The sequence below is a fragment of the Elephantulus edwardii genome, unplaced genomic scaffold (assembly GCF_000299155.1).
Source record: "Elephantulus edwardii isolate Elephantulus edwardi_28Jun2011 unplaced genomic scaffold, EleEdw1.0 scaffold00032, whole genome shotgun sequence".
Lineage (NCBI taxonomy): Eukaryota > Metazoa > Chordata > Mammalia > Macroscelidea > Macroscelididae > Elephantulus > Elephantulus edwardii.
In genome coordinates, this window is record NW_006399782.1 from 214,572 (window position 1) to 229,683 (window position 15,112).

At 37.2% G+C, this 15,112-nt stretch overlaps 1 protein-coding gene across 1 annotated transcript in view; it reads right to left on the reverse strand.

Annotated features, from left to right (window-relative positions):
- Positions 1–15,112, reverse strand: part of ACAP2 (ArfGAP with coiled-coil, ankyrin repeat and PH domains 2) — a 188,410-nt gene that overhangs the window by 118,178 nt on the left and 55,120 nt on the right. Inside the window, exon 2 of the mRNA XM_006884177.1 lies at positions 10,610–10,667. Coding sequence (XP_006884239.1) covers positions 10,610–10,667 — 58 coding nt within the window. The remainder of the gene's footprint in view (positions 1–10,609; positions 10,668–15,112) is intronic.

Consider the following 15,112-nt stretch of genomic DNA (forward strand, 5'->3'; position numbering starts at 1 on the left):
GACTGGGGTGATCGGGATGGGTGTGTCGGAGGCGGTGCAGATGAAGCAGGATAGAGCAGGGTTTAGGGCTGTTGTGCATAGGGTCGCTATGAGTCGCAAATGACTCGACGGCACATAACAACGACAACAAGCATTTTAAGACTAAGTCTGTGAAACACTGAGTTTAAAAAAGCTAAACAGGCTTATTTCTTGGTAAACACTTAAGTATTCTTGACAGTGTGCACTGTAAATCCAAGAGAGAACATATGAAGCTCAGCTTTCCCAAGAGCATATACTCTTGAAATTCTCTTTAAAGGAAACACTTTACATGACCAACAGCATTCCACAAAACCCAACATAGAAACTGCTGACAAAGACTCGTCTCAAATAATTTATCCATCACTACTAAAAAAACTAGCTTTAAAAACCCTTCAGAGAATTTTAATGTGTTCTATGTAATTAACAACATGGGGGAGAAAGAAATTGAAAAAAGTTATGGCCTTATATGATATTAAAAATATATCATAGGGAGCTCTGGTGGCCTAGTGGCAAAGAAGCTGCTCTACAATCCTGAAGGTGTGTAGTTCAAATCCACCAGATGCTGGAAAAGGAGGGGATATCTCCTCCTGTGCCAGTCGGATCTAATTTGACGGCACACAACAAGAAAATAAAAATAAATTTTAAAAAAAAGAAATATATATCATTAGAGTTTGGAGCTTTTTTATAATATTTCTTTTTTCACTGTTGAACATTTTCTTCTTTCTCCCCATGACTCATCCTGCAATTCACCCCCTTTGTTCCAGATTGTTGAGAAATATGTTTCTTAAACCCAACTATGAAACTCATTCATAGTGACAGAAATGCAGATTAACTTTTTTTACAGAATAGCAAAGATCAAAGAGCATGATAACAAGCTATTCTACAGAGTAGGCATGGCAAAACAGGATCGCTCTTCCAATTTCTATGAAAGGTAATTTAAAACACATACCCTGTAGCCTAACAATTCAATTTGAGAAACCTATAAACCACATGACACATACAGTCATTCATTATAGCTATGATAAAATATTTGAAGCAATCCAAGTACCCACCAGTAGGCAATGGAATAAATAAATGATGATGATATATCCATGCAATGAGATTGAAAAAGGCTATTACCAAAAACGAGGAAAGCTACACATAAATATTAACAAGGAACAATCCTCAAGGTATTATCTGGGGAACACTGAAGATAGGAGGTGAGTATATATGCATATAAGCTTATATATACTTAGAATAGCTCAGGAAGGACAAAGACGCAAGCAGTTCAGCAGTGGGCTTCAGGAAAAGAACTGCTAGGTGCAGGCATTAGAAGACGACTACGTTTTCATTTATGTGCACAATTTTGGACCTTTGAATCTGTGACAGACAAGTAGTATTTCTTATTCAATAAATCACTGCTGACCCTCAACGCAGGTTTCTGAGTCTGTAATCACATGGAAGGAAATTGTACAGCTTCCATTTGAGGAGCTGCTGGAAGATTCAAACCAAAGGCATCGCCTTTGAGTGAGTAATGACCTCCCTATGGACGTCACCAGAGCACCTTAGGTTGGAAGTCTAGGGAAGCAAATTTCTAATGAGAAGTCACAAGATAATTTATATGTACACGCCAACTATGACACCCTAGGATGTGATCAAATGCCAAGCACTCAGCAGAGTAGTAAAATAATTGAACTAAGCAGAGCAATGCCACCGGAAAGAATGGAGCTATCACTGGTGGCACACTTTATAAATAAAACAAATGCAACCTCAGCACTTATGCCATCAGGCAAGTTTAACCTGTCCTGGCATGATTAACAATGATACAGGCAGAACCTGCATTTCTAAAAGTTAGGAAATTTAAAAATTATGAAATCACTAAAACTGGTTCTGGGTATCAGCACCACCCTTGCCATTCAGTGCCATCGCCCTTCAATAACAACTATTCTCTACGCCTCTCCTCAATGTAAACTCCACATAATTCTGAAGCAAAAGTGATATATAATAGTTTAAGAATTGGGAAGGTGGTATGTGTTACAAAGGGACAAGATATTAAACTCAAGGAATATAAAATTAAATTTTACATTTCAACTTGGGGTTGATTATTTTAAAAGAGAAGATGTTTCAATCATATCCTTGCTAAGAATGAATCTTTAAAAAGGGGTTTGTGTTCTCAGTACTGAATGGTAATGTTTTAATAACTTGTTTACAATTTTAATATTTTTCTTTTAAGATTCAATGTCTCTCACCCTTAAGCAAATCACATAAAGAAAAGTAACTCAATAAAAGCACTATCATTAACAAAAATGCTGCTAGGAGACTTCAGTTGCTTAAGTACTTGAGTATTTTTGAGGTAGAAACCTCTCTGTTTCTCTCCCCAAAATGTTTCGTGTGACTTAGATGCATCTCTAACTTAACGAGGATAATCCTAGTGCCATCAAGTCAAATTCTTCCTCACAGCAGCGTACCTCTCTCTCTTGCCCATTGTCAGAATCAACTCAGCTGAACCACCAGCAGGTTTCTGAGGCCATAAATTGCACAGAAGGAGACTGACTGCCCATCATTCTCCCATAGAGGCAAGGGTGAATTTGAACTGTTGGAGATCCACAACCTTTGAATTAGAAGCACAACTATGACACCAGAGCTTCCTCAGAGCAACAGGTAGGATGGAGCTAAACTATCCCACAGGGCTGACCAGGCTAGAATCTTTACTACACCAGACTGCCACATACGTCTCCTGCAAAGCGGCTGGGGAGCTGAAATTGTGGACCTTCTTAGCAGTAGCTGAGTGCTTAATCACAGTACCACAAAGGGTCCAAAAAGGACAGAGATCCTTATTACATGACTCTGACTCTTTAAAACCACAAAGCAAACAAGAAAATGTTTGCCTTTCTATTAAATGCTCTCATAAGCCTACCAGAAAATTAAAACTAAATATCTAATGTTTAAGAAAATATTTTACTTTTTCAGTAGAAAAGAATTAAAATTATTTTTAAAAAGCCCTACCAAGAATTAAAATATTAAGTTTTAAGCACTTGCCTAGAAGCTTGATATAGATTCTCAGAAAATTTCCAAAAGGTATTTCCCCTAAGATGAATCTTAAAGCAAAGCGATGAACAAGAGCACTGCATTAAGAATAAAACATGGAGGAAAAAAAAGAATAAAACATGAAGGCTCCAATCTCAGTTCTGTCTCTTTTAACTGTGATTTGAAACAAGCACACTTCACTTTTGGGGCTGGTATCCTCATCTATAGAATGAGAATAGCGCTTGTCCTATCTAACTCACAAAATCATTACTAAAATAAAAACATATACATCAAAGTGCTTTTAAAAGCTATTTTTTTTAAAAAAAAAAAGCTCAAAAGGCAGGATTAGGATAGAATAATCAATGGAAATTGGAATAGCATGGATAGAAAGTGGGAACTGATACACACTTATCATCATAAAAAAAATAACCTATCAATCATTAACTCTGTCTTAAACATTTCTGACAGCTAAAAAAACGAGGCTGAATATTTTAATATGCATTTATATTTTAAACTATACACACCAAAAAATTAAAACAAAAAATGATCAGGGTAAATATGAAATCTGAAAGGTTCATAAAAGATAAATACATATAAAATAGCTACTATGGGCAAAAGTGTACAGACCAAAGTATCAGTGGTTACTAAAGGCAGACAGGAGGGAAGGACACAGGAATTCATTGCTTAACAGACATTAAACTTTCGTTAAGAGTGACAGAAAAATTTCAAAATGGGTAACAATGATGGTTGGACGGCATGATAAGCATAATTACGGTTAATTAATTATGTATGTGAATAATGATGAAAAAATGTTTTTAAAAATATGTTTACCACAGAAAATATTAAACAACAAAAAAGATGGATGGAATCTTGGTGGAGAAGATATTATAAAGACTGTCTACTGAGTTCTGGAATCAGATAAAGACTTTGAACAAGCTCTCTAATATCTCTAGCAATAACTTTCTTACAAACAGAATTAGGACAACAGTAATTAACCTCAAAGGGATAAAAGAATTAATATAAAAAGGTACCTACAGAAAGGGAAGAACTTCTCGTTATGTAGCTATAATGCAATTCTGATTCATATTGCAACAAAGCTCTTTACTAAAATAGAAAAATATACAACCAATTTTATATGAAAAGGAAAGAATCTTCATATAACTAAAGTAATACTAGGGGAGCTCTGGTGGCCTAGTGGCAAGGAGCTGCAACTACAATCCCTGAGGCTCACGGTTCAAATCCACCAGATGCTCTGCCGGGAAAGGAGGGACAATCTCCTCCTGTACCAGTCAGATCTGATTTGACGGTACACTCACACAAAAATTTTTTTAAAAAATTAAAAAATAAAAAAGTGCTAAAGTAATACTGAAAGGAACAACAAAATAGGTGGTCTTGTACTTTCCAATCTCAAAACATTATGCAGCCACAAAAATCAAAACATTTTGATACTGGTTAAATGGAGGGAGACATGCAGCAAAGGTAGAGAGCTGAGAATAAAGAAGTCAGTCTATCCATTTATGGGCAGTTGATCTTCAGTAAAGGTTCAAAGTGCATTCCATGGGGGAAAATCTCTTTAACAAATTGCAGATATTCATTTGAAAGAGGAAAAAAAAAGAAATATACCTTATATCAGATTCAAAAATAAATAATGTGAACAGAATTGAAACAGATGAGGGAACGAACTGTTTAAAAGGAATACATGATTAGGTAGTGTCTACATGACAACAGTCCAGAATAAGAGATGCATGGCAGAGGGGGAGGGGGGAAAAGGGGAGGGGAGAGGAAATTGTGCAGCAATGAGAGATTTTTTTTTTAAAAGACAAAAGTGAACTGGCGGTGGGGGACGGGCAGGAAGAAAAATTTGCAACAATGAATGAAAGAAAATCCAAGTTCTCTGTAAATGTTCCTTAAAATCTCAATAAAAACTTGAGGGGGAAAAAAGATCTAGACGTTAAAGTTAAAACACAGAGAACAGGGGAACAAAATTTTGAGATCTTTTTCCTCAAAAAACACAACTAAAAACATCGACAATATAAAACAAATTTAAAAACTGGAATTTTCTACATATTAAATACTTTTATGCTCATCAAAAGATTCTATAAAAAGAGTAAAAAGACAAGCTGCAGACTAGGGAGGTAATCTTTAATAAAGATCTAATATCATAAGTAGAAAACTCCAACAATTAAACAAAAAAAGACAAAATAATCCAATTAAAATACAGGGAAAGGAATGAACAGACATACACCAGAGAGCGTTGGTAGAAAAAGGTACCCTAGGGGCCAGACCAGAAGCGCCTAATGATGTTTCCCAGGATAAAACTGTTAACAGGAACGGATTGCCAGAGTTTTTTCTCCCATAGTGACTGGTAGATTCGAACACCTTTCAGTGAGCAGTCAGGCACTTAATCCTCATGCTCTTAGGACTTTTTCATTAGCCATTATGATAAAACTCCTTGCTCTTTAAGTCAGGACCAATTCACAGCTGAGGAGATGGTCTGTCTCTCTCCCAAAGAGCTATTAGTGAACTAGAACCAACAAAAAGAGCTTGCTTGGAGCCATGCTTATTGATCAGAGACAATAAATTGTGCAGGAGGAGATTACTCATCTTTCTTTCATGGAGAAGCTGATGGGTTCGAACCACATACCTTTGGATCAAAGTGCAATCCTTCTAAGCCATTTCTAACAACAAGAAGCCACCATTGTCTCGCTTTAGAGATAATGTTGTTGTTAGGGGCATCAAGAGGAGTCTGACTCATAGCGACCCTGTCCTACACTGTGCTATCATAATCATCTCTGACACACATGAGGCCATTGCTGCACTCACAGGGTCAATCCATCTCATCGAGGGTCTTCCTCTCTTTCATTGCCTCTCCACTTTACCAAATATTAGGTGCCCTTCCAAGAAACAGCCTCAACTAACAATATGAACAAAGTATGTGAGACAAATCTCTGCCTCCAAGGAGCACTCTGGCTTTACTTTTTTACAAGACATCTGTTTGTACTTCTGGCAGTCCCTGGGATATTTGGTGCTCTTCTCCAACAACACAACTCAAAGGCATCAATTTATTCTTCTGTCATCCTTATTCATTATCTAGCTCTCATTATGATTCTGTCATCCATATTCATTATCCAGATGCACAGTAAGTGACTAAAAGATCATGGCCTAAATCAGGCACACTTCAGTCTTCAAAATGAGATCACTTCTCTTCAACACTATGGAGAGGTTCCTGACAGCTGACTTACCCAAAGCACTACATGTCCTGATCTCCTGACTTTTGTTACCAAGTATGTTGATTGTTGATCCAAATAAAATTAAATCATTGCCAATTTCAATCCTTTCTCCATCTATTATGTTGCTCATTGGCCCAGTATTTGGCTTTGTTTTCCTGATGTTGAAATGTAATCCAGTTTGAAAGGTGTAGTCCTTGGTCTTCTGCTTGCTGCAAGCCTTCTGAGTCCTCATTTTCAAGAAACAAGATTTCATCAACTACATAACACAGATTTTTGATAAGTCATCTTCTGATGCTGATGCCACATTCCTCTTTTCATGAGTCCAGTCTCATGAATCATTAGTTCAATACAGACTGAATAGGTAGAGAAAGGATACAACCTTGATGTACACCTTTCTTAATATTAAGCCACATAGTGTTCCCTTGCTTTGTTCACCTCTTGATCTGGGTACAGGTTTTGCTTGTGCACAATTCCATACACTGGGATTCCCATTCTTCTCAGTTTTAGCCATAGTTTGTTATGATCCACACAGTCAAATGCATTTGGCATAGTCCATAAAACAGAGACAGACATTCTTCTGGTATTCTCTACACTCAGCCAGGATCCATCTGACATCAGCAATGATATCTCTGGTGTCACAGCCTCTTTTAAACCAGCCTGAACTTCTGCTAGTTCTCTGTCAATGTACTGCTCTAACTGTCCAATATAAGCTTGCATAGCTTACATGTAATATTAATGACACTGTTCAATAATTTCCACATTGTTTTGGATCACCTTCCTGGAGAATGGGAACAAACAGGAATCTCTTCTAGTCTGTAGGCAGGCAGCTTTTCTCCAAATTTCCTGGCACAGACTGGTAGAGCACCTCGAGGGCTGCATCTGTTAGTTGAAACATGTCAATTGGTATCCCATCTATTACTGGGGATTTTATTTATTTATTTCTTTTTACTAGTGCCTTCAACACAGTTTAACCTTTCCTTTATTACCACGAGCCCTTGTTCATATGCTGGTGGTTGTTGCTGTTATATGCCATCAAGTCACCTGCAACTCATAGAAGCCCTATGTACAACAGCCCTAAACCCTGCTCTATTCTGTGCCAATTTCATTCTCTGACACACCTATCGTTATTACCCCAGTCACTAAATCAATCCAGTTCATCAAGGGTCTTCCCCTCTTGTGCTGTCCTCCACCCTCCCAAGCATGATGTCCCTCTCCAAGAACTGGTCCCTCCTTGCAACATGTTCAAAGTATGTCAGATAAAGCTTCAGAATCCTTGCCTCCAAGAAGCAGCCTCTCTAGGACAAACCTGTCTGTTCTCTCAGCAGTCCGTGGTATATATAGACAATACTCTTCTCCAGCACCATAGCTCATAGGCATCAATTCTCCTTCTATCATGCCTAGTCACCGTCCAGCTTTCTGATGCATAACAAGTCATTGCAAAGACTACAGCCTGGACCAGGTGCACCTGAGTCTCCAGAATGACATCGTTGTTCTTCAATACTTTGGAGAGGTCTCTGATTCTGAAAACAGACCTTCCCAATGCAATTCATCCTTTAATTTCCTAACTGCTAGTACCAAGACTGCTGACTGTGGAGCCAAGCAAACTAAAGCTGTTAACAATCTCAATCTCTTCACCATCAATCATGATGCTGCCAATCAGCCCAATGGTGAGTATCTTTGTTTTCTTGATGTTAAGCTTCAATCCATAATGAAGGCTTTGACTTTGATCTTCAAGGCAGTCCTTGACCTTCAGCAGCAAGCCCTTCAGGTCCTCCTCAGTTTCAGCAAGCAGGGTTGTATCATCTGCAGAACACAGATTTTTGATGATGACTTTCTGAAATTTTTCAGTGTTCATCAATTTTTTTGGGGGGTGGGTATAATGACTGTGTATTCCTTCCATGTTCTTTTGATGCTTCCTAGATCATTCAAGATTATGGCTATAGCATTTATCAGAATTACAACTTGAGGCTAGAATATGTTTTTTTTTTCAGTTCTTTCAGCTTGAGAAATGCCAAGTGAGTTCTTCTCTTTTTATTCTCTGACTCCAGTTCTTTGCACATTTCATTATAATATTTTGCTTTGACTTCTCAAGCTACACTTTGAAATTTTCTTCAGCTCTTTTATTTCAGCATCTCTTCCCTTTGTTTTTGGCTTCTCAGAGCTCTGAAGCCATTTTCATAGAGTCTTCTGAGATCCAGTTTGCTTTTTTTCTTTTTCTTCTTTGTAACAACCTTTTGTTCTCTTCATGAATGAGTTGTGATGTCATCCCACAGCGCCTCTGCTCTTCGATCACTGGTGCTCAATGCTTCAAACTTGTTCTTAAGATCATTTATAAATTCAGGTGGGACAGACTCAAGGTTGTATTTTGACGTGTTTTCATTTTCTTCAGCTTCAATTTTAACTTGCACAGTCAGCACCTGGTCTGGTTTTGACTCCCAACATTAAGCTCCTCCAGGGTTTCCTTCTGCATATGTAGTCAATCTGATTCCTGTGCAGTCCATCAGGTGAAATTCATGTGCAAAACCAGTCTTTCTGTTTTTTTATAAAAGGCATTTACGCTGAATAAATCATTGAACATACAAAATCCAATCATTCAATCTCTACCTTCATTTCTATCACAAAGTCCATACTTTTCCAACTACCAATCTTTGCTCATTATTTCCAACGTTTGCATTCTGGTCACCAATAATTATTAATGCATCTTGATTGCATGTTTGATCAATTTCAGTCTCCCAAAACTGGTAGAATTCTTCAATTTCCTCCTCTTTGGCTTTAGTTGTTGGTGTACTTATTTGAATAACAATCATAATCCAAAATTAGGAACTATCCCCTGCAAAGGCAGCACAGATCACACAAAAAAACAAAAAATACTGGCAAGGTTGTAGGGAGACTGGAACCCTTACCATTACTGGGGCTGTGAAATAGTCCAATCACTATAAGTAAAGTATTTGCACTTACTAAAAAACCTAGAAATATGGTCCAGTAATCCCATTCCTGTACAGAAACCCTAGAGACATGGAGAGACCTAAGATTCTCCGTTAACTGCAGCATTCTTCACAGTAACAAAACAGGGAAACAATGTAAGAGCTCACCAAAAGAATGGATAAGCAAAATGTAGTATATACATACAACAGAATATTACACTTATATAGAAAAATGTGTTCTCAAAAGATAACACTGATGAATTTGGGGGGCAGCATGCTCAATGATATGTCAGCCACAAAAAAGACAAATATTGAATGATTGTACTTTATAAGAAAACAAAAATAGTAACAAAAATACAAATTAACAAAAACAAAAATACAGTATTCACTAGTATCTCTAGAGGAAAGGGGAAGGACTCTCTTTCTCAACACAACAAAAACACAAAACCTACTACTGTTAAACTGATTCTAACTCCCTGGCAACTCTCTATTAGATTTCCAAAGTGATAAATCTTTTTGGGAAGCAACTGCTCAACTTTCTCCCATGGAGCAGGTCTAATGGATCGGAACTACTGACCTTTTGGTTAATAATCCAACACATACTGCAACTACAATCCCAGAGGCACACGGTTCGAATCCACCAGATGCTCTGCCGGGGAAGGAGGGACAATCTCCTCCTGTACCAGTCAGATCTGATTTGACGGTACACTCACACAAAAATGGAAAAAAAAAAAAAATTTTTTAAAAAAAATAATACCCTATACCACCGAACACATAATACCCTATACCACCAGAACGCCTTCCCTGGATAGTAGACATTTTTTTTCATTTGAGGGAATGGGAAAGGTAAGTAAGAGTTGTGATGTGAACCAACAACACATTTATACTGACTGCAGTATTATTTATACTAGATAAAAGTTAGAAGCAACCCAAATACTCATCAACAGATGACCAGCTAAAGCAACTATGGGGCATTTACACAATGGAGTATTATGCATCACTGAAAACAATAACGAATTCATGAATCATAGCTCAACATGGATGAATCTAGATGAAAGTATGCAGTGACATAAGTCCTTCAAAATAGGCTAATTATGGTATAAGACTGCTCTTATAAAACTTAAGGAAAGATTTACATACAGAACAATTCTTAGATGACTAATAGGAATAAGAAGGCAGTGAGAGAGAAGACAGGCAAGCTAGGTGAAGAAAAAGGTGATATATAATAAAGTGTTGATCAGACATTATAATTAACTCATTACATTAATGAATTATAATGCTATAAAACAAAATGTATATAAATGCCTACTTAAAAATCTAATGCAATTTGTAAACTTTCATTCAAATAAAATAAGTAGTAATGTGAACTATATCAGAAAAAATATAAAACATTATCTATGAAAAACAAGAATGTTGAGAAAACAAATTTACCTTATCAAGTTTTAGTTCTAATTCTGCCACATCTCCTTCTACTTCTTCCAGTGCAGCCCTAGAAAATGCAAACATAAAAGAGGTTATTCTATACACTTAAATATGTACTTTATGCTTCAAAATAACTCAAGTGAAGAGCAGTAATGTATGAACATTTAAAGACCACCTTTCTCATAATCAGGCCGAAAAACAGACACAACAACTATTATTTAGGACAACAAGAGAATGTATTAGGCTGGTTACACAGTAATATTACTAATATTAATAATACCAATTAGAACAATTTAGCATATTGTTTAAAAGAAGTAATTTTAATAATTGAATTTTATGCAGAATAAGAACTCGATTCAACAAAAGCAAGCAGGCAGCAATGAGAAAGATGTCACTTCTGTTCAGTGTACTGTTTGGTTTTTAAACACCTGTATCCACAATCAGTACATTTTCCTCTCACTTCTAGCAATCTAATTTTAACATAATTTAGCAAAGACTGGAAACGAAATCAGGTGCTGTGGTGGCACAGCAGCTAAGTGCATGGCTACAAACCAAAGGGCGGCAGTTTGAAACTTTCCAGTTGCTCCCTCTGTACAATCTACTCCCTACAAATGCTCGTCCTAGGAAAGCCTCTGGTTTTACTCTGTCACAGCAGATTGCGATGAGCTTGAATCACTTGATAGACGCACACAATAACAAAGACTAAGCAATAAGCAGACGGACAAAAGGAAATTATAACATTGCAATATTACTTAGCACCTGACATCACAGTACTAAGCAACATTACCAAAACTGGACCTATATCTGAAATACAATAGCCTTTCGTTTCTTTTTTTTTTCTTTTTTAAGACTTTATATTTGAAAAAATAAAAAACAAAATAGAATTCCTCTACTTTAAATCATCTATGCCATTTTCACTCCTTACCCAGCAGGCCACTAGGGAGTTCTGGTGGTCTAGTGGTTAAGGAGTTGGGCTGTTAATTCCAAAGCACATGGTTTGAATCCACCAGCTGCTCTATGGGAAAAGATGAGCCATCTCCTCCCGTGAAATTAACACCCTCTGAAAACTCACTGGAAGGTCAGCTATGAGTCAGCTCTGACTCGATGGAACATAACAACATGCCATTTTTAAATGCTGACTTGATAAAATATCAATCTCCCAATAGCTGCTTATGAATTAACCAAAATTTGTTTCAATTATACTCTTAGCCAGCCATCCATAACACTATACTGGACAATGGGCATAACATTCTCAACTAGACAACTAAACTGAGAAGAAAAGATAGAAGACCTATTCCCAGAACTACCAGTGTGTGACCTCTTAACAATCCCTTTATCTTTCACCATTTGGTAACATTTACTGGGGAAATGATGTTTTGATTTTCAAAATAAAAAAAATAATCCTAAATTTATTTATATTAACAGTAATGAGATCAATACTCCATAAAATAAGATAATCTAATAGACAATTCAAGAAAACAGAAAGAAAAGATGTGGTAGAGTCAGATATTGGCAGGTCCTGCTAGACCCTTCTCCCCATCAACTCCAGCAGGGTCGCACACCGGACACCCACAGCACTTCACACATAGCTCTACCAATGCTCACGCCCCTCTCAAATCTGAGTAACTGGGAAGACTTTCAAAGTACATGTTTACAGTTATTAACTTTAATTGTGAAATATTCTCTTCATTTATCTTAACAAATGCAGTCTTTGTATTTTTAAACGGAATCTGTATAGGTTGCAGGTTGTAATGCTTTTCCAACTGTAAGTCACACACATTAGAGGGTCATTTAATTATTTTAGCAAATTGAGTAAATTTTTTCATTAAAAATTAGACATTTTAATAGCATCATCAGAAATACATGAAATGAGATTTCTGTCTTACAATGCATGTATATACACATGCCGATAATATGTATACACATGCTTACTATGCCCCAATATGTGATTCTTGCTGTACTTTGCGCCAAAAAACCTTAAAAGGCCCTGTCTGGTAAAGAAAATTCAAAGATCTGGCACGGGCCAAGAGAGCCAGAAAGACTCCTGATCCCATTTCAAAGTATATACAAAGAGAATACTGAAGGAAAGTGACAACATTCTAGAGTCAATTCCCTGATAAATGAACAATATATCTCAAACATTTTAACAAGAACTGTCTGGTATACTGTTTATCTAAATGCTTGGAAGACAATAATGACTCATTAAATCAAAGCTACATTCAATTATTCTTTCTAACTTTAAGGGAACCATAAGGTTATAAACCTGGGACTACACTGGGTTAACAACCTACTAATTGCTTGAGTTTCCTTTTGTAACATCTTTGAACCTCACTTTTCCTAATCTCTAGGGAATAATGATACCTATACATCGCAGGGTTTTGGTAAAAACTAAAAGTAAAAAGGCTGCTAAAACATTTTGCAGAGATAGCATGCTTGCAGTAACTCTAAGTCTCCTCCAACTAAGTAAAATACACACTACTCCACTTTGTGTAAAAGTATGGTGCATTTGCTCATTTAAAAAAAAACACGGAAAAGATGTGGTTCCTTGATGTGGAGATTTAGAGCCGTGTTTCCTGAGATATTTGAGAGGAGTGACCTTACTCACCAGTAGTGAGTATTAAGTTACTTACCAATAGTGTTAGTGTTTCTGTTCTGTCTCTTAGCTAGTTGAGGAGTGACTCAGGCTCTCCATGGCACAACTAGTCTCTATTCATCTGGAGCAGCAGAGGGAAAAGGAGAGGCAAAAGGAAATGGAATATATGGCTAATCACGTCCCTGAATGACTGCCCCTTTGCCTTTAGACCAGAAGAACTGGATGATATCCAGCTAGCATTACTAAGTATTTTGATTCAAGAGTCCACAGAAGAATCCTGATCAACATGAGAAAATGCACAACAAAATTTAAAACTGTCATGAACTCCAGGCTTTCTGCAGTCATGGAGGCTGAGTGAACCCCTGAAACTATCACCCTGAGATATTATTTATACCTAAATCCAAAAATCGTCCTCCAAGTCTTCTTAAAAGACACAACAGTTTAACTTAACTCATAAAGAATATAAGAGCATTTGGCTCTTTTAAGACTTATCTATGTGGGATCAAACAGACAGCAGCAGCTCAAAACGTTGGACTGGACGTTATGCTTAGAGAAGTAAAATGCCACAGAAAAAGAGGACTAACAGGTTAACACGGTCATCGCAACACCAGGCTAAAACACTGCAATGATTGAGAGGATGGTGTAGAACAGGCAATACTTCGTTCTATGGTACATAAACGAGGATTGTGTAGAATAGGCAATACCTCATTCTACTGTACACAAACGAGGATTGTGTAGACCAGGCAATACTTCATCCTGTTGTACATAATCAAGGTCACCATAAGGGAAGCTGCCCTGACAGGACCAACCAACATTAACAAAAGAGCAAGTGAATGAGGAGTAATTGCTACATTCAAAGTTGCTAAAGGTTTAAGGAAACCTCTTCATGAATACCTTCACCTTCCTGTCACACTGAATGAATTTTTTTCTACTTCTCTAGCTGTTCAAATACACCTGCAGTGGGAAAATGGGCAATTTCATCCCATGCAATGTAGAGGCTTGGAAACCCAGAGAGTCAGCTATGAGCTAGCTGTGATGATGACAGTGAGAAAGACAGACAGACTTTGAAGCACACAACTTACCCACTGACTCAAAGGAAAAAAACAACAAAAATTTAAATTTTCAACAAGTGAAGAGATTGAGCCAATGATATTTAACTTCCCATCAAGAAAAACAAATATTCTCACCACTGGACCTACAGGCAACATCATGACAGATGGAGAAAAGCTTGCAACTGTCAATGATCATCTTACTTGAATCCACAATCAATATGCTCGGTACCAGCAATTCTGCACTGGAAAACTCTACAGACAGAGGCCTCTCCAAATTACTGAGGAGCAATGATTTTAGTTTAAGGACTAAAGTATGCCTTACTCAGGCCCTGGTCTTTTCAGTCACTTGCTATATTGCTGAAAGCTGGGCAATGAATAAGCATGAGAGAAAAAGAATTGATGCTTTCAAGCTGTGGTGCTGGAGAAGAGTACTGACTGCCAAAAGAACAGATAGGTCCTGGAGAAAGTGAATCCAGAGTGCTCCATGAAGACAGAAACAAAAAGGCTTTGTCTCGCATACTTTGAGCATGTGGTTATGTTAGGCCATTCATTGAAGAGAGACATCATGCTTAGAAAGGTGGACAAGATGGGTTGACACAGTGACTACAGCAATGGAATCAAGTGTGTCAGTGGCTGTGAGGCTGGCACAGGATATGACAAGGTTGCTATGAGTTGTACTACTCTACTCAACAGCACCTAACAACAACAACAACAACAAATGTTCCGGACCAGATGGCTTGATTGGGAATTTTTACCCATTGAGAGAAGAATTGACACCAAAACTCTTTAAGATCTTCCACAAAATAGAGAAGGTAGGAATGCTACCTAATATTATCTTTGAAAGAAGCATAATACCAAAATAAGACA